The 27,588-nt window shown below is 37.0% G+C and overlaps 1 protein-coding gene across 2 annotated transcripts; it reads left to right on the top strand.

The window, feature by feature from the left end:
• The first annotated feature begins 259 nt into the window (after window positions 1-259).
• On the top strand, window positions 260-27,006 carry LOC104238104 (rho GTPase-activating protein 7-like). 2 transcript variants are annotated; one of them, XM_009792387.2, is made up of 22 exons: window positions 260-575; window positions 1,170-1,206; window positions 2,945-3,021; window positions 9,656-9,726; window positions 9,800-9,878; window positions 10,369-10,513; window positions 10,639-10,758; window positions 11,999-12,076; window positions 13,795-13,850; window positions 13,958-14,027; window positions 16,842-16,929; window positions 18,342-18,585; window positions 18,840-19,061; window positions 19,635-19,964; window positions 20,184-20,233; window positions 23,076-23,136; window positions 23,212-23,295; window positions 23,963-24,076; window positions 24,158-24,327; window positions 24,708-24,777; window positions 25,571-25,771; window positions 26,485-27,006. In XM_009792387.2, the coding sequence occupies exons 1-22, from the start codon at window positions 522-524 to the stop codon at window positions 26,668-26,670; spliced, it is 2,607 nt and encodes an 868-aa protein (XP_009790689.1). In that variant the 5' UTR covers window positions 260-521; the 3' UTR covers window positions 26,671-27,006. The 2 variants fall into 2 exon arrangements, with proteins under 2 accessions (XP_009790689.1, XP_009790684.1); XM_009792382.2 differs by having other exon boundaries at window positions 26,482-27,006.
• Window positions 27,007-27,588: the final 582 nt, after the last annotated feature.

Here is a 27,588-nt window from a genome sequence, read left to right as displayed (position 1 = left end):
GTATTTAAAGTAACAATACGGTACGATACAATACAACATATAACAACGATCCAAACAAGCTATAATAATAGTAATAGATATGTGTGCAAACTAATCGAACACTATCATTCTAATACATATATAGCTTAAAAAACTCAATAAAATAATTAGTACTTACATACTTTACTATTATTACAATCTACGCCACCTAATCAAATCCACCCACCCACGCAACCCACCCACCCCCACAAACAGATGAAGAAAACAAAAGCGACGAGACACAACAATACAGAGGAGCAATAACCCTCTCTTTGTTCCCATTATGTTCAGTCACTGTTATTGTTTCCTTTTTCTTCACATTTTCATAACAAAACCCTAAATTTTTTCCTATTCAGATCTCTTCTGATTCTTCAGTTACTGTTGTTTATCTTCTTGATCTAAGTCAACTCAGTTTCTTGAGTCCACAGTTTTCTCCTTTTTTTTTTTTTTTTGGGTGCAATGTTGGGGTTATTTGGTTGCTTTTATTGAACCCCAGAAGGGAAATGTCAGCTTCAGTTGCTGCATTTGAGCGTCCAAGAGTTGGTTCTTCAAATACGGTAAAAGTTCTCTTTTTTTACTTAAATTGTCTTCATCTTCTTTTTTTGCTGTTTTTTTGTTTTTGTTTTATGGAAATAAGGAAGAAGAGTTGTGGGGGTCATAATGAAGTCAATGATAGTCAAATGATTCTTGCTTAGGAAAAAATTGAACTTTTTTTATTGGAGTTGCATTTGGTTATACCTAAAAGAAAAATTTGGGTGAGTGGTAGTCAAAATTTTCAAATTGAGAAAAAAACTTTGTTCTTTTTAATTGGGTTATATTAATTTTATCCAAAAGATTGTATTTTGAATGAAATGTCATTAAGAGGAAGTTAGAAAAAGGAAGAAGAGAAATTGTGGGATTATTATGAAGTCAATGATAGTCAAATGATTCTTGTTCAGAAAAAATTTCTGTTTTTGTGATTGGTGTTGTTCTTGTTTAACCCAAAAGAAAGATTAAAAAAAAAAAGAAATTTGGGGTAAATGGTAGTCATTATTGTTCATGATCTCTAGCCATATTTTCTCCAAAAAAGTATGGTCGCTGCAAATGCTTCTAATCATGCTTTATGATAATATTCTTGGCCTTGAAATTTTGAATTTTGTAACAATCTGCAGGTTTTCAAGAGTGGGCCACTATTCATCTCTTCCAAAGGTCAGTAAAGCTGTTTCTAGTTTCTTTGATACATTCGTGTTATTTGACATATTCTATCATACACAAGTCACTTAAGCACCCAAGGGTATGGCCTAGTGATCAATGAAGAAGGTTGAAAACATAGGGTCTCTGGTTCGAACCCCAATGGAAACAAAAATACTAGATAATTTCTTTCCATCTCTCAAAGCTTTAGTGTATAGAGTTACCTAATACCTGTTACTCTGATGGGAGGTAGCAGATATCCGTTGGAATTAGTGGAGCTGCACGCAAGTTGGCCTGGACATCATGGTTATAAAAAAACATGGTCAAACTTTTACATGCTAGATTGGAATTTAGGTTAAATGAAGGGCGGGTTTTCCTGTTTGCACGATCTCTTTTCTTTTTGGATCCAATATTGAAAGAACAATTTTTTGTTACCAGATAATGAAAAGGATACTGGTCGTGAGATGATAACATTTGAATAATTAACTGACAGAATCAGACATAAGAGAAGATCATGAGTTGGTGGTCCTTGCCCTACTAAGTATTGTATTCCTTGGCAGAACTACAAATTCTTTGAATAAAAGGATGAGGAGAACACTATTCAATCCAAAATGTATAAAAGAAAATTTATTTTTCCCTAGATACATCGAAACCCATGGGAGTTAATGTTGAAGAATTACTATCTCAAAGGAGAAACATTATGAAAATACTCAGTTGATTAGTCGAAAACAAGATTCTCTCCGAAGACAGTAGTGGGAGATAGCTCTTATTCTTTCGAAGACAACCAATGTAAGAAAGCTTATAAAACAAAGGTCGACTAGGCTGATTAGTTGAGAGACTAAGATGCCGATCAAGAACATGCTAAAAACTCGATTTTTATACTTGGAGTCTAGAGGAAAGGAAAAGGGGGGGGGGGGAAGACAACTCTAGAACTAGTGGGGAGAAATAGTTTTATCTCTACATGAAGATATCCTATAGTTAGGTGACATTTGCTGTCCTCACCGGCGTAGATATTTCTGTCTTAAGTGGAGGGAAGAAAAGAGAGGGGATTTATGATAATCACAGTAATTACAACTTAAATGCGCAATAAGGGAGATAACATAGTGGGTGGGCATTAAAATACTTGAGCTTAGGAAATTTGTAGCCGTTTTTGAGGGAGGTTTTGAGGAGAGACTAGTGACGTGCTGATTGTCATTCAATAAAAATGGTGGGTGGCAAGGAGTGACAATGAAAAGATGAGGAAGAGTAAAGGAAGGGAGAAAGGGGAGAAAACTCTTACCAGGCATTCAGAAAAGATAGATTTCTTATCTTCTCTAAGCAAAATGAATGTTTTAAGTCTCTGAATCAGATTGCTCTTCCCAGTATTCTTAGATCATAAGCCTTTACTTCTTGAAAATGGGGACTGGGAGGCGAATCCTTCATTTTTCAAATTTGAAAACATGTGGCTACTAGTAGAAGGGTTCAAGTTTGAAAACATATGTCTACAAAGTTTTTGAATCTTCGACCAATATTCCCCCCTCTGTGCCTGTAATAGATTGGTCTATTCGTTATCTCTTTAGTTTTAGGCAAATGTATGTCCCATGCTCTACAACATTCTGATCCACCAAGTGATTGAGAGCATTCTTTCACGCTTTTATTCATTTTCTTCTGTATGAATGTCCTTTATTCTTTGGACTCCTATTCCAACAAAAGAAAACCCAAAGGGAAACTAATTTTTTGAAATTGATATTAAAGCTAATATTTTAACTTCTTGCAGGACTGGGTTGGAAGTCTTGGAAAAAGCGTTGGTTCATCCTTACACGCACATCTTTGGTCTTCTTCAAGAATGATCCTGTTAGTATCTTCTTATCCCAATACTGACTTTTATTTGATGGAACAGCAGGTGTAACATCCTATTCACTACTCCGTTCAAAACATGCAGTTGAAATTAGAGTGACTTCTGTTCTATGCTGTTCATGTCTATGACCATTCGTTACCTATGAGATTCTGATTATTATAGACAGTTGGATGCCATTTTGTGGAGAATCATATTTTTGTGTGAATTATCTGCTTTTATGTACTTCTGTACGGGACATCCCATTTACATCAGTAAAATGTATCTTTAAAAAAATATCAGCATGAGATTGCAGCGCAGTTGATCAAAGAAATATCTATAAGCATTTTGTATCTCCAACATCAATGGTGACACTTGATTTATTTCATCAATCATCTTTCTAAAAATGGAGTCTTTTCGTAAAAGTTCAAGACTATGCAGGATATTTATTTGTTTTATGGAATTCAAAAGAGTAACAACAAGAATGTTAGTAAAATAATCTGGAGATGAGATAACGTAAAGTAGGATTGCATTAGTTCAAGGATTTCCAGATGTTTCTTTTTTATTTTGTTTTTCTCTTTGTAAAGGTTGAAAAACTGATTATCTCAAGAGGCATCAAGGGGTTTCTTCTTTTGATTGGAAAAGAAAAACTTTTGATACTTGGCTCATGATAGGAAAGTCTTGTGAGAAATGATGGAAATGTCGACTACATTGCTTCAATGTTTTTTCTAGATTTTGCTTCTGATAGTTGTTGAGTTATCGTTATACTTGCAAAAGGCATCAAGGGATATGGTCCTTTCAATTCGTAACTATATAGCTGTAAGGTGGCGACTTTACCAATAACCTACTTAGAACTTTTGCTGGGGGGAAAGTTTAAAGATAAAGATTTATGCCTCAAGGGCTTTGATCTGGTGGTAAGATCGCAACACATGATTTGTGGATCAAGCGCTCGCACGGTTCGCACTATGATATAGGCAAAAGCCTGGTATTTAAGTAAAAAGGGATAGATAGGTGGGCCCATTATCCATCAAATTTCGAAAGGCTACATGTCCGACGATTTTTTGGCTATAATTTTTTTTATGGAATCATCAGACAAGTGTAAGAGAGGTTGAGTGGATGAAATATGCATTATCTGTCCAAGGGAGAGAAAATAACTTTCTGAAATCCATCTTATGTAAAATACCAACATATTATATCTTCCTATTCTGCATGCCAAACAGTAACAAATAGGGAAAATTGATGAGGTACTTGTGAGGTGAAAAAGAGGGGAATAAAAAGTATCATTTGGTTGGTTGGATGATAAGGTACTTCTTGTGGGACGGAAAGAAGTAGAAAGTGGTTTCATTTGGTTGATTGGAAGAAAATAACAGCCCCAATGAATGAATTGAGTGTTGGGAATTTGACAATAGTCAACATTCGGCATGTCACCATATGGGAAATATTTGGAGATTTGCTAAGAGGAGAATGTATTACGAAGAAAGGAGATAACTAATTAATATGGATTAACATAGATGGATTGTTCTCAAAGAGGATCATGAATCCCTTGGAAGTTAGTTTATGGAAGAATACTATAAGGGGAAAAAATAGTTTGTCATAATACTAGTATCAACATGGAGGCTTGCATCTGGAGTCTTGTGTGACAAGAAAGTGCCACCGATACTCAAAGATAAGTTTTATAGAGCTGTGGTTAGACCGACCATGTTGTATGGGGCAGAGTGTTGGCCGATTAAGAACTCCCATATCTAGAGGATGATGGTAGCAGAGATGAGGATGCTGAAGTGGATGTGCGGGCACACTAGGATAGACAAGATTGGGAATGAAGATATTCGGAGGAAGGTGGGCATGGACCCTGTGGATGACAAGATGCGGAAAGCGAGGCTCAGATGGTTCGGGCACGTGCGAAGGAGAAGCCTTGATGCTCCAGTGAGGAGGTGTGAGCGGTTGGCCGTGGTGGGTACGAGAAGAGGTAGAGAGAGGCCTAAGAAGTATTGGGAAGAGGTGATCAAGCAAGACATGGTACGACTGCAGATTTCTGAGGACATGGCCCTTGATAGGAAGGTTTGGAGGTCAAACATTAGGGTTGTAGGTTAGGGGGTAGTAGAGCTTTCCTTACTTCATACCGGGGGTGAGGCGGGGTTGGATTAGGGTTGATCTTAGATGGCTTGCAGTTTATGTTGAATCCACACTATCCTTGCTATTTATCTTAGCCCCGGGCCTTAGTTACTGGTTACTGTTATTGCATGTCATTTATGTTTTGGTTGTTATGCTTCTGTTACTATTACGGTTTCTACTGGAGTTACTAATGAATTGTCTTTTTTTTTCTTTTTTTTTCGTCTTTCTGAGCCGAGGGTCTATCGGAAACAACCTCTCTGCCCTATCGGGTAGGGGTAAGGTCTGCGTACACATTACCCTCCCCAGACCCCACTTTATGAGATTTTACTGGGTAGTTGTTGTTGTTGTTGTTGTAATACTAGTATCAACATGGGTAATGGCAGAAACATTCAATTTTTGTGAGAAGCAACTATAGAGGAACATTTCTTTTAGGTGTTTCATAGGGAATCAATCCTTTAGGTGTAGAGTGATAAATAATGGGGATACAGTGTAATTTGACCACTAAGGAAAGAAAACCAAGGAATCTCCAGAGATGTTATTTGTAAGGGGGCTATACAGGATTGGAAATGAGAGGAAACTGAGGAACTTCTCATAGGATACATGAGTGAGGAACTTTTGCAGGAGGTGAATGGAGAATGGAACGTCGTGGAGGAAGGAAGATCAAGGAATCTACTGTGAATTGCGGTATTAATTTTTTTGGATTTTGTTCCCTAGCCTTTGCATAGATCTCTCTGTATTGGAGCGGGCTTTTTTGATTATTTTGCACTCAATATCTTTTGGCATCTGTATCTTCTTGATGCATTTAATGAAATCTACTTACGGTTGGAAAGGCAACAACAATAACAGTAACAACAAACCCAGTGTAATCCCATAAATGGGGTCTGGGGAGGGTAGTGTGTACGCAGTCCTTACCCCTACATTATAAAGATAGAGAGGTTGTTTCCGATAGACCCTCGGCTCAAGGAACAGTAAAGATAAGATAAAGCAACCAAGTAGTAAACAAAAGTGACAACAATGTATTAAGGTGACGAGCGTGAATGACACAACAAAAACAACAACAAAAAACACAATATGTAATAATAAAGAACCATGACATAACTAAGATAATACAAAAACAGTCTTAGTACTACTGGTAGGCCTAGGAGGAACACACTACTAACTGTCAACCTATAACCCTAATACTCGACCTCCACACCTTCCTATCTTAGGTCATATCCTCGGTAAGCTGAAGCAATGACATGTCCTGCCTAATAACCTCTCCCCAATACTTCTTAGGCCTACCCCTTCCCTGCCGCAGACCCGCCATGGACAACCCCTCACACCTCCTGACCGGTGCATCTATGTCGCTCCTCTTCACATGCTTGAACCATCTCAACCTAGATTCCCGCAACTTGTTCCCCATCAATGCCACTCCTACCTTGTCCCTAACAACTTCATTCCTCATCCTGTCCTTCCTGGTATGCTCACACATCTATCTCAACATCCTCATTTCAGCTACTTTCATCTTCTGGACATGAGATTTCTTGACAGGCCAGCACTCAGCCCCATACAACATAACTGGTCTAACCACCACTCTATAGAACTTGCCCTTAAGTCCGGGTGGTACTTTCTTATCACATAAAACCCCCGAGGCGAGCCTCCATCTCATCCACCCTGCTCCAATACGATGAGTAACATCCTCTTCAATCTTCCCATTACCTTGAATAATAGCCCCAAGATACTTGAAATTATCTCTTTTGCGGATGACTTAAGTACCAATCTTCACTTCCACTTCTTTTACAATATTGTTTATAATCGATATTGCTACTACAATATGGTTTATAATCGAATACACGAATTCGCTTGAGTTGTGCTAGATGCTATCCTAAAAAATTATTTTAGCAATGTAAAATATTTCCTAGGATTAAACAAGCCTACCTCTTGTTAAAAATATGATTCATGATAATTATATTTCAAAAGATTTACAAGTGGCCGTGGCTTGTGCGTGTGGTGCTAAGTGGCTCAATTCATACAATGTTATAGTCAAGTGGCTTAAGAGACATAAGTGTCTCTATGCATTAGATTTATTGGACAAGTGGAGGACACTCGTAATGAAAAAGTGCAACCTTTATACCTGTAAATAGCATCACTTGATTCATCTGAATTATCATCAACATATTCTTTTTCTTCTTCAAGACCTTTCTCATTAGCTAATGATTACGTCCTCCATTAGCTAATTATTACTTTCTTACTATAATCATTATCTCTTATTATATTAATTATTCTTTCTCTCCATTTTATTTTCCAAACTTGCTAGTTTATTACTTCCTCTGTTCCAGTTTATGTGAACCTATTTCTTTTTTGGTCCGTTCCGAAAAGAATGATCCCTTTCTAAATTTGGTAACAATTTAGCTTAAACTTACAATTCTACCCTTGCTGAAAAGCTTTTATAACCACACAAATACTCTGAGCCCTTTTTGACTTGTTTAGGACCACAAATTCCAAAAGTCGTCATGTTTTCTTAAACTCTCTGCCAGTCAAACAGGTTCACATTAATTGGAAAGGAGGGAGTATTTATTTTTGCTATTTTTGTTCCTCCTAATAAGAGGTGGGCTTGTTTAATCTTGGAAAAATATTTCATATTGCAAAAATGGTTTTTTAGGATAGTGCCTAGCGTGACTCAAGCCAATTTATGTATCCACTTATAAATAGTATTTATAGTAACATTGTTATTTACCCCTTGCTTTTTCCAACATTTCTAGAAAATAAAATGGTAGCAGAGATAATTAACAATCGAGGATAATGCTTGTGTGTAGAAGAGTAACGATTGGCTAAAGAGAAGACACTATGATTATAGGTAATTATTAGCTAATGAAAGCATTTCTGATGGATCAAGTGATGCTATTTATAGGTGTAGAGATTGAATGCACAAGCCATATCCACTTGTAATTTTTTTGAAATACAATTATCATGCGCCATATATTTAGCATAGGAGGGAGGTGTGAAAAGAGTGAGTCAAGGTAGAAGAGGAAGGTAGTGATGGATTGGTAGCCTTTATAAGGAATGGGGAAAAGACATAAACCATGTCTTACTACGTTGCCTATTCACTACACAACTACCAAATTTCACACTTTCTTTGTTTGATGTCTTGGTAAAGCTTAGGATAATGTTCGAGATAATTACTAGTTCGAGTTACGTAGGACCGGCAAGGAGAACAAGGTAATTCAGAGGTCCACTTTTTGCCTTTTTCTGGTTGGGATTATCACAGTACTTAGAGGGCTATGAATGTGTTTCAAGATGTTTTTTTGCTTATTCTTTTGATGTGAAGAGAAGATGTTAGCATGTAACAAGCTCTTGGTTGATTTGATAGATGATGGTGGTTATCCAATGACATTGTAATTAGTTTTTGACACTATCTTGGTGTGTTATTTAATAAGTTTATTTTGATTTATCCGAAGGCAAAAGTCTTGAGAACATAGTAACAAGAAAAGTTATTACTCCCTTCATTTCATTTTACATGAAGGTGTTTGTTTGATTGGACATGAGTATAAGAAATAAAGGAAGATTTTTGACACTTAAGCTAACTATATGCAACGTACCAAAATTTTCCCAAGTGGTGGTGAGAGTTCCACTTGTCTTTTCAATCTTTCTATTCCAGTAAGAGAATGAACTTTAAATCAAGTAGTCCAAACAAGTCATTTCATTAAGGATAAATTAGGAATCTAAGTATTCTCTCTCCTAGTAAGAGAATAAACTTTAACTCACGTCGGTCCAAACAAGTCATGTCATTAAGGATAAATTAGGAATCTAATATTAATTAATTTCCAAATAGAGAAAGATGTCATTCTTTTTGAGACAGAGTAAAATGAAAAGTGTCACGTAAAATGGGACATAGGGAGTATGATGCCTAGCTCATTGAGCACTCCTAGCTCGTACGACCGTTGAGTAGCTCCAAAAATATGGAGCAGAAGTACAAGATCCTAACTGATTTTGAGAAAACTGAACATTTTTTAGCTTTTTTCTTTTGGTTGCTGGAGTTTATCTGCATCTTTTTTTGTTGCTGTTGAGCTTTGAAAATGAACTTGTTCTATGCAAGTTATTTGTAAATATTTGCTTCTATTTGTCTTCCTTCCCTTAGATTCAGCTGGCTATCCGTCATTTAGCCAGTGGCAGAGATCGCCTTGTTTTTTCCCCGTTTCTCTGCATAAAAGTGCTTCGATTCCAAACTCCAGATCCACTTTAATGTATTTTTCCTCCCTTGTGGATGTCAGTGACCTTAACGTATTAAAGCCATAGCATCTATTTGTCTTCATCAATCTATCAAATGGATTTCTAAGAGACATGGAGTGCTAAAAATGTGCCTAGATACAATATTTTTGGCTTTACATGTCATTTGATTTTTTTCTCTGTTGATATATTCACTTTTAGCTTGTCAAGATTCTCAAATTTTGGTGATTATTTACTTCTTTTTTGGTCCACTTCATTATTAAATCTCTACTATACCTAAAGATGTCAAGTTTCAATTTTTGTACATATATGCTTACAATTAATGTCCTCATGTAGAGCACACTTCCTCAGCGAGGTGGTGAAGTGAATCTAACTTTGGGAGGAATTGACTTAAATAATTCAGGGAGGTAATACACACGTCATATTCAAGTTATCTAATTTTTTTTTGTGTCTTTGTGCTAACAACTGCTTGTTATTCAGTGTTGTCGTCAGAGAAGATAAAAAGCTATTGACTGTGCTGTTTCCAGATGGACGTGATGGACGAGCTTTTACACTTAAGGTGCTTCTCTACCTCCCCCTGCCCCTCTGTGTGTGTGTGTCTGTCTTTATCACTGTGCTACATTCAAAAATGTTTCAGAAACTCAGAAACGTGTGATGCAACTCAGAAGTGACCCACTTGACCAGTTGCTAGCAGAATAAGTCTTTTTCAATACATCTCTCTATACATTTTAAGTTTCTTTGTAAGCGTCTATGGGTATTCTAAACTCTAGAATCATCGTGTACAATTTGCTAGTCATAGCAGCGCTCCGGTGATAGTGTTAAATGATTGTAATTTTCTGAAACTATTTCGATGAGGCATTCTCTTTTCCTTTTTAATAAGTATTTGATTAGGCAATCCTATCATCTTATATTTGACACAAATAACTCATTTTAATTGTAGAATTATTCCGCTTACAGTAACTGTACATCAACACCCCCCTCAAAAAAAAAAAAGAAAAAAAAGAGATCAATGGAATTTTCTTTATTAAGCCTCAAGCTTTCTACTGCAGGCAGAGACAGCAGATGATTTGTACGAGTGGAAGACTGCCCTTGAGCATGCTCTTGTCCAAGCGCCAAGTGCTGCTCTGGTGATGGGTCACAATGGCATTTTCCGGAATGACACCAATGATTCCTTTGAAGGGTCTTTCCATCAATGTTAGTGCACTCTTTGCTGTTATCTGCCAAGACTTTGTTTTCATCTTCAAATGCTCAGATGAACCTCGATCTTTTCCATTTTTATTATTTCTGCATAAACATTGACCAGTTTACTTTTTATTCAGGGAAGGATAAGCGCCCTGTTAAATCTTTAGTTGTTGGAAGACCAATTCTACTCGCCTTAGAAGACATAGACGGAGGCCCATCCTTTCTTGAGAAAGCACTGAGATTTCTTGAGAAGTATGGTAAGCCCACCATTTGCTCCCCTGGAAATGGAGTTGTATAAGAATAAAATCGAGAAGCCCTTTGGTCTAGGTTACATGGTGGCATTGTTGTGTGACCGTTTTGGTTATTGTACTTTCATCAGGAAGCTAGACCAGAAAAGTAATAGCAGTTGAAGAAAACTAGCCAATTCAGACAAAGATGGTAGTGCTTGAATGAAACTACAATAACCAAAAAAGTCACACAATAATGTCACCATGTAACCTAGGCCAAATGGCTTCCAAGTTCTTGTAGCTTTTGCCTTTTCTTTTTTATTGGATAGTCACTGATCTACTGCAGGAACAACTTAGTGTCAAGAAGTTTCCTTGTCTTCTTTTCTGTTTTGTTCTTGCTGTTTTAAAGGAACAATTATATTGATATAAATGGGTGTAAATTCGTATACAAACGATACATGAAACGTAGAGAATCTTAGACAAAAATATGATTCTTGATTGAGTGCACCTGCACGTTCATGGGTAAAGATATTCACGGTTAAATCATTTTCCATTGAGCTATTAGTAAGAAAGCAAAGGAAGATCCGGAAAATTTTGTTGAAGACCAAGGAAAGAGAAGTAGCTTATCACATGGTAAACAGTCAAGGATGTGATCATACTTGCTGATAATTTAAGGAAGAAGAGGCAAATTGTTATGAGTTGTTCTTGTCTATGTAAGAAGCAAGGACCTTACCTTGATTCGCATCGTAGCTTTACTCACATATCCGGACCTTGGTCTTCTCTATGTTTAATATCTTTTGTCATTACCAAGGATAGACCCTTGTGGTCCGGCCCTTCCCCGGACCTCGCACATAGCGGGAGCTCATTGTTGCCCTTTTGTTACCAAGGATGGTGGAAAAGGTAACATCAAGTTGGAGATCACTTGACATAGGTATGAGTGGAAGACATTTGGAGAACAAGAAGGTTCGTAGGCGTAACAACTCAATCTCCCCTTTCTTGTTCTCCAAATATCTTCCAAGAACTGAAAAAAATAGGAAATCGAGTTGGAAGAACATGAAATAGGAAATTTCTGTCATCTGTTGCTTTTATTATTTATAGTTCTATATGCTTTTTTTGGGTCATCCTTGTTGGATGATGTGTAATAGATTTTCTAACTTTAAATTGTAACGGTATCTTTGCAGTATGGTGAGCATCTTTAGCGAGAATGCATAAATGCAGAGATGGTTAGAGTCTGTTTTAATTGAATCTGCTAAATTTTCTGCTCTCATAGGTACCAAGGTCGAAGGTATATTACGACAGTCTGCAGATGTCGAGGAAGTGGAGCGGAGAGTAAAAGAATATGAAGGAGGTACATCTGTTTTTGTTGGATAGATGACATCTTTCTTATGTAATGAAATTTTTTGGAAAAAACCTTGTATATCTTCACGATGTTTTTTTTTTCTTTTCATGTTGAAGAACTGAAGTATATTTATGGCTGTGCATGTATAGACAGACTGTTGTACCCAATGCATCTTGATTCTATAAATTCCATACTGTTCCGGTATTTTCATGATTGTTATGATCTATTCGCTGGATTAGCTAAATGTTGGTGATGTTTCTCTGCCACTGCTTAAATTGCTTCCTTGTCACAGTATTTCTACGAAAGAAATGCCCTAAATGAGTAGAGTTCAGATGGCTTTTGTATTGTGTTATTACAGTAAAAGAAATTGAAAATTTGTAGTTTGCTCGACAACTCACCGAACATAAATTCATCACTTTGTATAGTTGATGCAGAATGCTATTCAGAAGTCAAACATGCATATAGACCATGGACCGGTATAGGGTATTCCAAGTTGTGTAAGGCCAACCGATAAAATTGGTAACAGAGAATTCAAATTCCATTAACCTAGGAATGTTCAAACAAGTTAATTTTAGATGTTATAAGTGAGTGTCTAGGCCTCAGGGGCTCATATTTCTACTAAAAGCTTGAAAATAAACATGCCATGCACGACTATTAGGTCCAACAAGATAACCCAAAAGTAAGTGTACTACTCCCACACTAATGTTAATTGAAGAAATACAGCGCATGAGTTGCATCAATAGATGAAGTTAACAACTAGAATGTGGAAGCAATTAATTCATGGCAAGGTTCCTTTGGGTTGAGATACTGGAGATACAAGATTGGCAAAGATAACAAACTGGGGGAAAATTCGAAAACAAAATGAGAAAATATAATAAATATATTCAACAAGATAGCTGCATGTTGGTAAAATTCTTGTTCGTTGCTGAGAAATGGCCGTAGGCGGAGGAGGATTTTGAAGGAAGCATGAGATTGACAGTGGAGATAGTTGGTGCCTAGAATGGAAAGAAGTATGAACTCTTGGTAGATTATTAGTGTGGAATTCTTTCCATCTCTGTACGTCTTCGTTATGTGGTATATTGCCGGTAATTGATGCATTAGTCGAGGTGCATGCAATTAGGCATTGATACCTCCGCTAAAAAATGAAAAGAAATTGTAAAGGTTTCAACTTTCAAGTGAAGCAACCGAAACTTTTAGCTAGAATATATCTAGAAAAAACTCTAATCATGAAGTTAATGGTGCTAAATTCATCTCACATCCTTTAGAGGAAATAAAGGACCACACTTTCCACTGAAGTGGCCGATGTAGAATCGCTTGAAGTTTTGAAAGGTACCAACAAACAAACTTCTGTTTGTGCTGTGTCCATTTCTGGTCTCTCATGGTTAAATGTTAATGTAATTTTAATTTTTAGCTAGATTTAGAGAAGAGGGAAAAAGAAATCTATTGAACAGCTCTCCTTTGGTTGACAACTAGCCACAAAATAGTTACTTGCATACTATTTATGCTGACTTGCAACACACATCATTAAAGTGTGATTCACTTTTCTACCCTCTTCTCTTTCTTATCCTATCTTGTCTTTGGTGTTTAGAAATATGGTCAAGCTAATTGCTATTATGTCGGAGAACATGAACTAAGAATTTGTAGTGGCTTATTATGTGCCCTGATTTTTTTTCTAAATAAGATATTCTCCATTGAAGCATTGCTAACCTATTGAAAACTTTTCGAAGGCAAAACTGAATTTGGCCCCGAAGAGGATGCTCATGTAATTGGTGACTGTGTTAAGGTATAGGTCTGATGAGTTTATTATTTGTTTGATGCTCCTTGTCATCTCATTCTGCTGCTGAATACCTTAATTCTCTTCAACTAACATTGGAGCTACCATTTATGCAGCATGTGCTTCGGGAGCTGCCCTCATCTCCTGTTCCTGCTTCCTGCTGTACTGCTCTGTTAGAAGCTTACAGTAAGAAAACTTGACAACATTTGTTAAGAGATTTTTACGATTATTTCTGAGAATATTTAAGTTTTGTTACTTTGCGGTTATTTCTTACGATCATCACAGCTCCCTTCATGCTACTTCTCGTAGTTCTTTTCTGCTTTGTTTTATTATTGTCTACTGTGTAGATCCGATGAATAAAGTGCCTTAATTTAAAGTTCAATTAGGATCCTTTTTGGGCTTGTCCAAAACTTCTGGAATGTCTTGGCTACTGTAAGGTTAATCAAATTTCAGGGACATTTACGGTTTTTGTTTGTTTCTATCCTCTGATCTTTATTTAGACTGTATGTTTTGCAGTATTATATATGTTTGTTTTTGTAGAATAATGAGTTACTTATATTCAAGCAGGCTTCTATGAATTGGAAATTTTGCAGAATGTAAATGCCAGTATGGCCGGCTTCTATTTATATGGATATGTAGGAAAAACGAGAGATGATTCTCATCTTCTTGTATTTTATAATCTATGCCTGTTGCAGACGTAACTTTCTCTTGACCCCATTAGTAAACTGAACGTTTTGATTGATGAAGTTGAAAGCCCCAAATATTTGTTATGTAAACAACTGTAAAATTTGGTTTGACATTGGAACATACATTGATCAGCATTACTTTGATATCACCAGCATTGTCAGAAGCATACTATATGCATACAAAAATTTAAGGCCGAATACATATAGAGACTCCTAAAGTTGCCACGATTTTTCATTTAGACACCTCAAGTAGGACTTGTTCCGATTGAACACATGTAGTAGGCCCAAAGTGTACCAATGAGACACTTTCTACTGACATGGTTGATAGCGTGAGTTGCACCGTGTAGAATGCTCTTTGGCTTGATGTTCCTGGCTGTAGTTTGCCAAAAATTGAACCACAATTAGTAGTTTTTTCCAAGTGAAAATAGAGTAATTAAGAGATGAAAGTGTGTACGAACATACATTTATGCGTCGAAAATACTCATAGGACATTAGTAGAGGAGAATGAACACGAGCATTCTGCAGGTGTTCAATCGGGACAAAGCCTAATTTTAGGTGTCTCCATATGTATTCAGCCAAATTGTAATATGCGACTATGCGTCCATGGTCCACCTTGTGCTATCCTGATAATGTACATCAAAGAACCCCCTGGAGAATAATTTGTATAAAGCTCGAAGAGGATAAGTCATTGAGTTCAAACGCAATGGAAAGCTGACAAGTAACCTTGACAGGGTTAGGGTGGAATGATGGTCTAGTCAGGAAATGGTTGTGCAGATATTGGGAAAAACCAAAAGTTATGTGACACAGGCTGATGAGAAGCTAGTGATGCCCCTGAGGAAGAGTGGGTTTGATGCAAATAATGATACAAATAAGTTCAACACATGAAAATTCATGTCATAATGTCTCCAAGTCCAAGGGGATGGATGACTTGTTGAAGTTCAAAAATAACATTCTAGAGATTGCAATTAGAATCCCAGCTACAAAACCTGGTGTGAGTCCATTCTTGGTGGGTAGATTTACACGACACCTTTGATTGTTAGTTTTGGTTGTCTAGTGGATTAGTTGAATTTATGCTAGCTCGCTCGAACACAGTCATTAAAAGAAGTTCAGCCTCAAAAGTTACATTTTTCCATTCTCCTTGCCTCTGTTTGTAAATGGTACTTTAATTTGCTCTTGGGGAGACCCCGGAGTTGGTGAGGTGATTAGGCGAGATATGGCGTTGCTCCAGCTGACTGAGGATATGACCATATATGGGAAAGTGTGGAGGTTGAGAATAAATGTAGAGGGTTAGGTAGCCGAGTGTTGTCCTGGTTTGTCACAGTAGCTTTGATACATCTCTTAGTGTCCTTCGGGTACTTTGTATCCCTAGATTGCTGTTATTACTTGTTGCTGCCTTGTTTCGATTTTCTATTTGCATTACTTAGTGTTAATTTTGTATTTTCGCTTTGGTTGTCAGATTGGTTTGCTTGTTATCTCCCCTTCCCTTTTCCTTTTTCCTCTCTGAGCTGAGGGTCTACCGAAAACATCCTTTCTGCCTTTTTAAAGGCAGGGTTAAGGTTTGCGTACACTCTACCCTCCCCAGACCTCACTTGTGGGACTACACTGGATTTTTTTTGTTGTTGTTTGTAGACCCCGAAGTTGGGAATGACCCTTACTCCTCTGCACCAAGATTCCCTCGTTTCTTATCTGTCTCAAAAGATTCATTTGTTTCTTGAAATTCTTACTTTTTCTCAAAACTTGAATGAGAAAGAAGTAAATAATCTCACTAATTTTTGACATCTCCCAGGTAGAATTATAAATGCTATATGTTAAGAAAGCTTAGCTCAATGTAAGTAAGCCTGAACTCGAGCTTTTTATTGATTATGAAGCCAGTTCACGTTCAATTTTGAGCCAATATGTTATAAGAGCCTGGCGTGAGTATGCTTAAGCTCAATTTGTGTGATGTATTTGAACAATATATTTAATGTGCCCTCATAAGAGCGAGGGGGGGGGGGTCTTGATAGCTGAGAATTTGAGACAGAGGAGGATTGCATACGTCAATTGGTGTTGTATGAGCAAAAAATCTGGCAAAGCCGTGGATCCTCTCCTTTTGTATTTTTCAGGTGGAAACTCGTTTTGTGATTGTAGATATGCCACTTTTATGAGGTCTCTGGATGTGAAACTGTCTGTTGATCCATTTGTTGCTCACTGGAACTATTTCTGCTCATTATGATTACATGTGCTACTTGTATTTAATTAGCATTTTTCAGTTTAGGATGTTAATTTAAACATATTGGTTTTCTAACTTCCAGTTGTTTCATTTTTTTGCCCATAGAAATTGATCGAAATGAAGCTCGAGTTAATGCTATGCGCTCTGCCATTCTCGAAACATTTCCTGATCCAAATAGGCGTTTATTACAGAGGTAACTCTTTTTTGTATTTTGCTGATATGGTTGTGTAATTTTTAATTTGATCCTGTGTTTTCAGTTTCTGTTACAATCTTTTATGGTGGTGGTATTTTTTGCTAGTTTTCTTGGTATGGCAAGTTCTTGATGATGGATAATGAATCTGGTTTGGCAATTGGATGCTTACAATCTTTGTTTAGTGGAAAAGTTGAACAAAATGTGGTAGTGCTGAGTGGAATATCTAATCTAGCCACTCCTTTGCCATGAATTGCCGTGGAAGTCTTACTGATCTCTAAATGTTACAGGAAACAAAAAATGATCTGCTGGACATATCATTATGGTTTGCTGGATAATTGTTTCCGCTGTTGTCCATTGACTTATTATCGAGGCAGAATAATTATTTAATCTGGATTTAGATCATTAGGTTTGTTGGAGAACGGTTTTCTCGCTTGTCCATTAAGTCTTTTTTGAGACATTAATTTATTCATTGCCAAAAGTTCAAGAAGATCAATAGAACAGAGACATATCTATATTTCAGGCCTTTGATTTGCTTCATATGTGAATTTGCATGGGTGGCCCCCACACACTTCTCTTACTATTGTGTGTTGATGCATCAAATTCAAATGCTGCACTATTGTTATTGCCGAGTACTAATTTTGTGAAATAAACTTTAATTATCTGAAACCTAATTGGAGAAAGACGAACTGGATGGAATTAAATTCTAATGAGCAAATGAAAGCAAGGAATCAAAAGGTGCAGTTTTGAATATTTTACTAAAATTCTTTCTGGAGTCCAATTTATGGTACAAACTAGTAGGCCAAATTAAGGAAACTTCAATTTATCATCTATGCTGCCAGAACATGAAGTCCCCGGGGTTTTGGTCTAGTATTAAGGGCGTAGCTTGTAATGTGTGGGTTAGACGCATATCACCGATTCGAACCCTGCCACGGACAAAAGCTTGGTATTTAAGTGGAGAAGGGTAGAGGCATGGGCCCATTGTCCACCGAGTTTCAAACCTTGTACCACTACCCTGCCTGGCCTTTTCCCCTTTCTTTCTCCAAATGGTTTCACCCATTTAATGCACATCACTGGTTAATACTAGACTTCCCTCTGTGTCTCTATTTGTAATTATTCTATTGAGAGGTGGTTTAACCCACAAAGATATTCTGCCCAATTTTAGACATTTCCTTTTACTGCCATGTTGTTGTAGACCCATATTGCAAACTTTTGAACTAGAAGATTAGTTATGAGAGAAAGAAACTTTTGAAATCTTCAGTTTTCTAGTAGTTCGCTGTAGATTGGACATGTTTTAGTTTTCCTCTGTCTTAATTTGAGGGAAGATGAACTTTGTAGGCTAATGTAAATACTTTTTTTGGTTAATTAAAATACCTTTCACTTTACCAACCTAACTTGTGAAGTTGCTACTGTAGAATTCTGAAGATGATGCATACAGTTTCTTCAAATGCATCTGAAAATCGGATGATGCCATCTGCTGTGGCTGCTTGTATGGCGCCATTACTTTTAAGGCCTCTTTTAGCTGGCGAATGTGAGTTGGAGGATGATTTTGATGTCAATGGTGATAACTCTGCTCAGCTTCTTGCTGCTGCTAATGCAGCCAATAATGCTCAGGCTATCATTACAACCCTTCTTGAGGAGTATGAGAATATTTTCGATGTAAGTTGCTCTTAAATAAAAACTATTCATGAAAAGAAAAACAGTGAAAATCATTCAATATTTTATATCTTGGGTATCTAAAATTTGCTTTTGAGGTGTGATTCTCTTTCTTCTTCTTTTCCCCTGATTTACTCTGTTGGTTTTAGCTTGGGCAATCTTACAAGTTACAACAATCTATATTTGTCATACTAGATTGTCCTCTGCAGAATTTACATCGATGGACGTGCTTAGCTTTTCGTTGTGTTTTCTTACAGGATGATAATCTACATAGGTGCTCTATTTCAGCGGATTCTCAAGTTGGAAATAGTGGGACTGAAGAATCATCAGATGATGAAAATCTGGATATGAAGGAGAATGGTTATCATGATGCTGAAAATGAGGTCGACCCAGATACTGATGATGATTGTGATCGAATATTGAGTGGAAAATTGAGCGAAAGCAGTGGTTCCGCTGCCAGTGATCTTTATGATTATAAGGTTCTTTCTCTTGTTATGAAGAACTTTAATAGTTGTGGGCCAATATATTTTATCAGGTATAATTTTGGGCCAATTTTACAAACAGAATGGGAGGCCCAACGGCTAATGTGTCGTGTGTTTGAACTAAATTAAGGATTTTTTGAGTAAATCAGATAGCTGGTTAGCTACTTTCCCTTTCATTTTCTATTTCTTTGTATTGATGACGAAAGGGAGCCTAGAGCAACGGTGAAATTGTCTCCGTGTGATCTATAGGTCACGAGTTTGAGCCGTGGAATAAACCACTAGTTATGGAACTTACAGTGAGGTTTTGGCTACATTTTCTTAGTAGATTAAGTGTCATCGATGATGACTTCTAAACTTCCTGCAAAGCAAAGGCATGTTGTGTTTAATATATATTTTAAAAGGCACCCGTCTGAACAAAATGTATTGGTTATTTGTCCATTTTTTCTCCTTAATCATGTAAACATGAAAAATTATTCCACAAATAACCTCGCAAAAATTCAGAGAAAGTTAATTCAATATTTTAACTTCTATGAGTATTTATTTGAACTATGCATTAATATTTCTATGCAGGGGTTTGGAGGGAACGACTCAGATGTTGGATCTCCAAGAGACGGTTGTTTACAAGGAGTAAAATTGAGACCAACAGTGGACTCTCAGTCTCTTGCGGGTTTTAATGTCCCTTTGAATGAACAACCAGAAAGACGTGGAAATGAGACAAATGCTCTTTGCGAATTAGCTGGTGCCGAGTCTCAGAGATCCATGGGTGAGATACTCTCCTCTATGGATCCGGGGCCACCCCTTGGTGTCCCTGGACCTGATTCATGTATAGAGAAACCGAGCAGCAAGTTAACACCTTCAAACCAGAACGTCAAAAGGTCGACATTTTGGGGGAGAAGCAATGTGAGTGTCGGCATCTATTTTTGAAACTACGAATACTCTGATGTTTTTAGTGCAATAGATGAGGCATTAATTCCGTGTACCAGGTCCTGTTTTTACTCATTCTGGGATTGATGTGAAAAGTTCATAGATTTTCTCGTCTCTAGAATAGTCTTACACTAGATCAATCTAGCATGATAGCTGAATAAGGAATCTGATTTTCTGATTGTTACTTTTGCACAGGGTAGAAGTATTCCATCAACAGAATCAATTGATTCCTCCGGGGAGGAAGAGTAAGGCTTCTTTCACTTTTTCTCCCACCTGGTATTAGAGAAACTTATTTTAATTAATTGAAATATGACTCCATTGAGATAAGAATTAGGACGATGAATGGATGATGCCTCTGGTAACTAAGTGGATTTTAATTTTTTTCTCTATCAGGATGATTTTAATTTCAACAAATGGTATATCTCGTGTTTTGGGAAAGTTGGGAGAAAGACAAGCTTTTGTGTTGGGGGAGCAGTAGAGGTCATGTTGTAACAAGTGATATTACCTTTAATAGAAGTTTAGCTGAATTGAGACCAGTCCCTTTTCCTTCAAATAAAAGTAGTGAAGGGAAGATATTAAATTTGCTAAAACTGGATAGAATGGGTTCAGAAAAATCGGAAGAGAAAGTGGAGACTAGAAAATATATTCTACCCCAAATTCCATGCAAAATAATCCCTTTGAATGGGAACAGTTAGCTATTAAATCCTTAGCATACAGCTGTAAGAAAGAACAATAAGTGCTTTTACTCCTTGGGAAGATGCAGAAGTAGCTGCAGGCAACAGGTTTTAAGTAACTTGAGAATATGCAAGTTAAACTTTACGCTATGATTGCATGTTCGTCAATTATATTTAATTATAAAGTTATTGTTACAACCATGAAGAAACGACCAATCCCAACTACGGATATTTAAGAGCCTTCTCTAAGAGCATTCCATCTAGTGTAAGCATTTGGATAATCTGGAAGTGATGTGATATCTAAAATCCCTAAGAAATGATGGAAAGATCTCATTGACGCTAATGATGCGGTTGAAGCAAATCATGCTAGTGCTAAAATCAGAGCTTTCACTTTCAGACCGGTCCTTTTAGCACTTAATCTAGTCAATTCTATCTATAATTATATTATTCTCTTGATACTCTAACAAATCCACCAAATTCAAAGTGAGGAAACCTACTTGAGTTTGCCTATTCGTAAAGCATAGAAAGCTGCTACCAAAATCCCGCCGAACAAACTGTTACTGAAACGATGGTAAAAAGTATGGACTTTACCACTAGAATGGTTACCACAAAGAGGAGCTGAGTCAGCCCCTAGAAAGTGGAGCGGAAACAGTTGCCGAAGAGAGGAGCGATCCCGGCCACGGGAAAGATTAGTTGCAGCAATTGTCAGAAAGATGGGCTGTTCCAGTCGTCAAAAGAAAAGAGAAAGCAAAACTATCCACTGAAAGAAGATAGGGGCAGCAGCGGCTGCAAGAAGAAAAAAATTAAGCGGGCCCAGCTGCCAGAGGAAAAGAGGAGCCGTGCCTACCACCGGAAAGAGGAATGTGGCACTGCCCGCAGGAGAGAGAAGAGCCAGGCATTGGCTATAGGAGACTGAAGAGTGGGGTACCATCCCTAAGAGATAGATGAGCGAAGCAAAAGGTTACCAAGAAGTGGCAACAGACGCCGAGAGGGAAAAAAAGAGGACAAAATACTGGTCGAGGAGGTGGTAAGGCCGTACACCATGGGTGGGTTAATTGAATGTCTACCAAGAATCCAAGATCAGAGGTTTTGGTACTATGAGAAAGAATCTTAACATCTAACACAGACTTTAGGCACAGTGGATAGGTGTAAATCATGACCTTTATAAACCCCTCTAGAAACCCATTTTTTTGGGTCGTTACTCCTTTAGAAACCCTTACATAACTCAGCGGGATAATATTATAATTTAAGGATTCACACATCAATTTTGGTACAGACTTCTATATGCGAGGAATGGGCTTACCATAGATCAATTATGATACCATTTGAAAATTGTAGAAAATAACTTCTTATAGACTTGGTTATTGACACTTGAAGAAGGGCTCCTTATATAAGAGTATTAATCTATTAAAATAGGTGACTTCACTTGATATTCTAAAGGGTAACTTGAAACGGTAATGATAGCACTAATCATATGCTTTAGCCATTGGGGTGGGAGTGTGATTTGAGTGCTGATAAAAAGCATACATCTAAGCTTGTCGGGTACTTGAGTGTGATTTGGGTGCTGATATGCTCGGCTTGTTTGCATAATACAATTTTATTACACTAATAATTGATTGGATGACATTTGCAGTTGCACGAAGCTCCTAAAAGCTCATATTTTTTAGTTTGAGAAACTTGGATACGTAAGTGAAGGAGCATCTGCTATCATGTCATCAGGACGCCATGATATGCTTTTGAAGCTTTTCACTCGTTTTACTTTCTTATGATGAAACAAGTTAGACACACACATTAGGGTATGTGGGTTCGTCCCCTTTGCTGCTGCATGGTAGGGTTTTGAAAGCTTATACTAGTTAGTTCATGTTCAACAAATAACAAGACGATTCAAGAGACTTAGCAGACTAAGTATATAATAGAATAATAGAACCACCAAGATTATTTTGTGATATTTAGTAGCTTATCAAAAAATTATGATCTCTAGTATCTAATGGAACAAAAAGGTGGGTAGGGAGAAGGTAGGTTACAGTATGCGATTATAATGCTTTTTTTTGGACGAAATGTTTGTGCAAATATGCATCTTTTACTTGTTTTGTATCTTGCCATTTGAGAAGTGCTGCATTAGTGTGTAACTGGGCCAATGCCGTTTCATCCAAATATACACGTTTTACCTGTATCCTTTTGAATTTGTATTTTGCATTTATTTGTAATTCAGCACTGAAAGATACAATGCTCCAGGTAAGCTGGAGTGACACTAAATTTCTTGTTTCAAAGCTTGTCTGTGGGCTATAAACTTTAGAGATGCCTCTATCAATGAAAGTTTTGGTCAAAGTACATTAGCTAGTATAACCCTCGTTTCATCCCATTATCCTTCAAAATCATCTCTAAGATGGACCTTTTAACGACATGTCAACAGGCTTGCTATACAGAAACTTGAGATAGCGAAAAATGACTTGCGCCATAGGATCGCGAAGGAGGTATAGATCTCAGTTTATTTTATTTTACATTCATGATCTTCTTTGCTTAGACCATTGATATTTAACCTGTGTTAGGCAAGAGGAAACGCGATTCTGCAGGCAAGCCTGGAGAGACGAAAGCAAGCTTTGCACGAGCGTCGCTTGGCCCTTGAACAAGATGTATGAGAGTAATTAGTCCCTGATAAGACCAAAAAGTGTTGTCCACTTTAGCTATTTTTTTTCTTCTGTTGGTTTCTCTTTAATAATTTAGCATCTGCTCTACTCAATTTCAAAGCATGCTTCTTAGTAATCTTTTGCTTCATTTCCTTAGTATATACTCCCTCCATCCCAATTTACCAATTTATGTGAAGGTGTTTGACTGGACACAAAGTTTAAGCAAGAAAGGAAGACTTTTGAAACTTGTGGTCCAAAATAAGCCATAGATATTTGTGTGGCTGTTCATCTCATTAAGGGTATAAGGGGCATTTTAAAGTTGTTACTAAATATAGAAATGTGTCATTCTTTTTGGAGCTGGCTAAAACGGAAAGTATCACATAAATTGGGATTGAGGGACTACATATTGTAAATGTTTTTTTAATCCTTTTCCCTTGTTTTGTGGTGAATTGGTTGCTGTTGACTAATGCTCTTACCAGTCATCCATTTCTTCTCTACTTTATCCAAGAAACTGTCTTTTGGTGACAATAAGAAATATAGCAGGTTTTGCTACTCTAATATGATTCCTAGTGTTCTTTTATGATATGTGCTGCACTTTGTACGCTGAAAATTTTGCACTTACAAGCTCACTATTTTTATGGAAAATATTTGATCACGTGTAACATTTACAAAGGTGGCTAGACTACAAGAACAGTTACAAGCTGAGAGAGACCTAAGAGCTGCATTGGAAGTTGGTTTGAGCATGTCTTCAGGACAGTTGTCAGGTTCTCGTCCTATGGATTCCAAGGTTGTATTGGTGATTGGGTAACTATGATTTTCCTTCCCGTCAATTTGCTCTATTTCTAAAAGGTATTTTACTTTTATGAAGACTAGGGCTGAGCTTGAAGAGATAGCTCTTGCCGAAGCAGATGTGGCTAGATTAAAGCAAAAGGTTGCTGAGTTGCACAATCAACTTAATCAGCAACGGCAGCATCATTATGGCCCGTTAGCTGATGCTTGTGATCGTTATCAAAATGAACCAAATCATACTTCTCAGCTGTGAGTGTCAATTCAGTTTTTTTGTACTTTCTAGTGCCCTTATTTCAATTTCAAATGCTTCTTAGTGCGTGCAACAATTAAGGAAGTTATAAAAAATATGCAACAATTGAGAATGTTATTGTTGTTTATAACCGACTGGAAGGGAATTCCATTTTTTGATCATGGGCTGTTCCATCTTTATTTTTTTGTGCAACATGTTTTCGTTTATTTTTTTGGACTGCAATCATGTTAAGAGTACACAGATGCGCACTGTGTTCCCTTTCCAAAGAGAATGAGAGAAGTGATCCTACATGGAGCATTGCATGGACTTTCCGTTTCTTGAACTTACATATCTGAGATAAAGTTTTCCCTATATTTACCAAGTGTATTTTCGTCTGCAGGAAATATTACCAGCAAAATTTTGACACGACACTTGCTTTTTGTAATCATGAAAGAAGACAAAGAAATGAGGTGATTTTATCCTGTATATTTGGGTTTATATAAGCATATAGATGATTGTGCATTTTATCCTGTATATTTGGGAGTCGTGATAATTGCATTCTTCAACTCATCAAAAGTGTTTGTTCCTACCATTTGGCGTTCTTTCTATTTCCTAAGTAGTAGATGTATCTACTCATCTTTCCCATTGTTGCTGTATATATTAACTATTATTAGTTGGATCAACTTCTGTCTTTTCTTTGCGAATTTCATGTCAAGATTAACATTCGTCTATCAATCACATTGAACCTGAAAGAATATGTGCTGGTAATTATCTGATTGTAAAAGCTGAAGAAACAATTAGCTGGTATATTCTCTGGTATTCAGGCTTTTATCTTAGATGGCATGTTCACCCAATCAAAAAAGTTATAAACATTTGTCTTATATTCGAATTCTTGTTTCATTTAGTGTTTGCAGAAATCTGAAAAGGTTGAAGGAGTTGACATTCATTTAGTGCTTGGTGACTTTTTTACCGTGACTAAATTTCTTTACTCATAAATGAGAATTAACTGCGAATGATGTCCAAGTTTTGGACTTCTGGTAAAGATGTTGGGAGTCGCGAGATTTCCTTTTACTTTTAAAAGAGAAATTAATGCAAACTATTCCAGATTCTGATGTGAAGTTGAGAGTTGAAAATTCGTCTGTAGATTTTCTATATTTATAGTTTATAGAATTGCCAGACCCCACTTGGTGGGATTATACTGGGTAGTTGTTGTTGTATAGTTTATAGAATTCTTTTATATGGTGAACTTCTGAAACAATGCAGGAATTGCTGGGTTCAGATTTGAGGAATATTAAAGGACAAGTAATGATATTGACCCCTGGTACTAGGCAGCCTTCTCGGAAACAACTCCGAGAGACAAGCTTAAGTGATTCTAAGAGTAGTGAAGCATCAACCAGTTTGTCTGTGGGTGAATGCGGTGTGGTTGATTCTGCCCCCCTGCATTCGACTTCAAAAGCCACTGAGGTAAGAAATGAAAACTTCAATCTTTTTGTTCTCACCCAAATTCAGGTACAAGGGGGTGTGCAAGGGCTCTAACTCATAAGTGCATGTGGATGACCCCACCAGTGTAGAGATAATACATCGCAGTTTAGCTAGATCTTATTTATAATGGTGGTCGGATCCAAAATTTAAGGTCTATGGGTTAAACCTTTAAGGTTTTGGCTTTGAACCCATTAATGTTATGGGTTCATATCTACTATTTGTTGCAATTTTAGTGAATTTTTACACATAAAATTATAATCCGGTTCGGAAGTACTGGGTTCATATTAACCTGGTATCTTCATGCTATCCTCATGCTGCATCCGCCTCTAGTCCGAGTTAGCTTGTGCGCACCTCGACTATTCAACTGGGTACCTTGTTCCTCTTACCAGTATAGGTACCTGAATAACTTTACCCACAAAGGCTTAGGCAGATGGGAAAAAACCAAGTAGCATATTTTTATCTCTCCTGGGATTTGAACCCTGGTCTCGCCATGGTTTGCACTACTTTATTGATCACTAGGCCACACCCTTGAGTGTCAATTCAGCTAGATTTTTAAGCCACTATTTCCTTTTGATTTAGCCATACGAGGGTAGTAGAAATATAAACGGGGAGTAGCACTTTTTCTTGGATCAAGCTTACTACATTGGCTATTTGTAAGTCTAGCGCCATTTTGTTTTTGACCATAAATTTAGCAGGTGATGGATTATACACGACACCCTTCGGCTGCATCTTCCACTTTGGTTGAATTAACAACACGTCTTGACTTCTTCAAGGAAAGACGCTCTCAATTGATGGAGCAACTCCATAGCCTTGACCTAAACTATGGATCAACATCTCATCAACAACCTATGTACAAACCTTCATCTCCTCCATGGAATTGAATGAAGTTTGTGTTTGAAGTTTGCAAAGGGAAAGCTGCAAAAGTTCCCGTTATTTGTATATCCTGTGTATCATAGTCTGTAGTTATCTCAAATACTATTTTTGCGAGTTTTCATTTTCGTTCTCGCCTTTTCCCTTTCATTTTGGTTGTATTGACGATACCTCTTGGTCTTGTTAGTGATCTCATTAATTCTGAACTTCATACTGTAAAGTAATAAAAATCTATTAATGTGTGGTATGGTTGACAAGGGACCTTGCTGCAGTTGGAAAAAGTTTCATGTATATTTGATACTGTAATTTTCTGAGGCATGCCATGTTATTTAGGACTGAAGCTCAAATATTTGTGTCACATGTTCTTATTATTTTTCATTTTATAGGCTAGAATATGGACTGAATTATTCTACTTTATAGATTTGCTTTAGTTTTTCTTAGATGTTTAAATAAGGAGCTTAAACCCATATCATGACTCATACATGAAATCTCCAAAGCATCAAAACCATTTTGTTCCCCAAAAGTCTTAATAACTCTTACTAGGGAAACCATGATTCAAATCCCAGCAGAGACAAAAAACGTCAGGTGATTTCGTCTCAGCGACGACCCATTTAAAGACAAAGAAACGTTCCCATATTTTGATATCCCTTTGCTTCAACTATTTGAAGTATTGATTGAAAATGTCTCTTCTTTTTTGTTATATATAGAGGGCTTTAAATAGTCAACTTAAGAATATAATATGCAGGAAATGTTGCATAACAAGAATTCAAAAAAACCTAAAATATCTCGAAAACCTAATAAATCTAACTAAATTCAAAAAAGTAGATTCATCCTAAAACTAAGCAACTTATTGTGCTAAAAAAAATTGCAACAGGAACTGAAGCAAATCTTCAATACTCCTCCATTGCTTCAGTTGCTCTAAAATAATT

This window comes from Nicotiana sylvestris, chromosome 9 (assembly GCF_000393655.2).
Source record: "Nicotiana sylvestris chromosome 9, ASM39365v2, whole genome shotgun sequence".
Classification (NCBI taxonomy): domain Eukaryota; kingdom Viridiplantae; phylum Streptophyta; class Magnoliopsida; order Solanales; family Solanaceae; genus Nicotiana; species Nicotiana sylvestris.
This window is presented reverse-complemented; position numbering and strand designations above follow the sequence as displayed.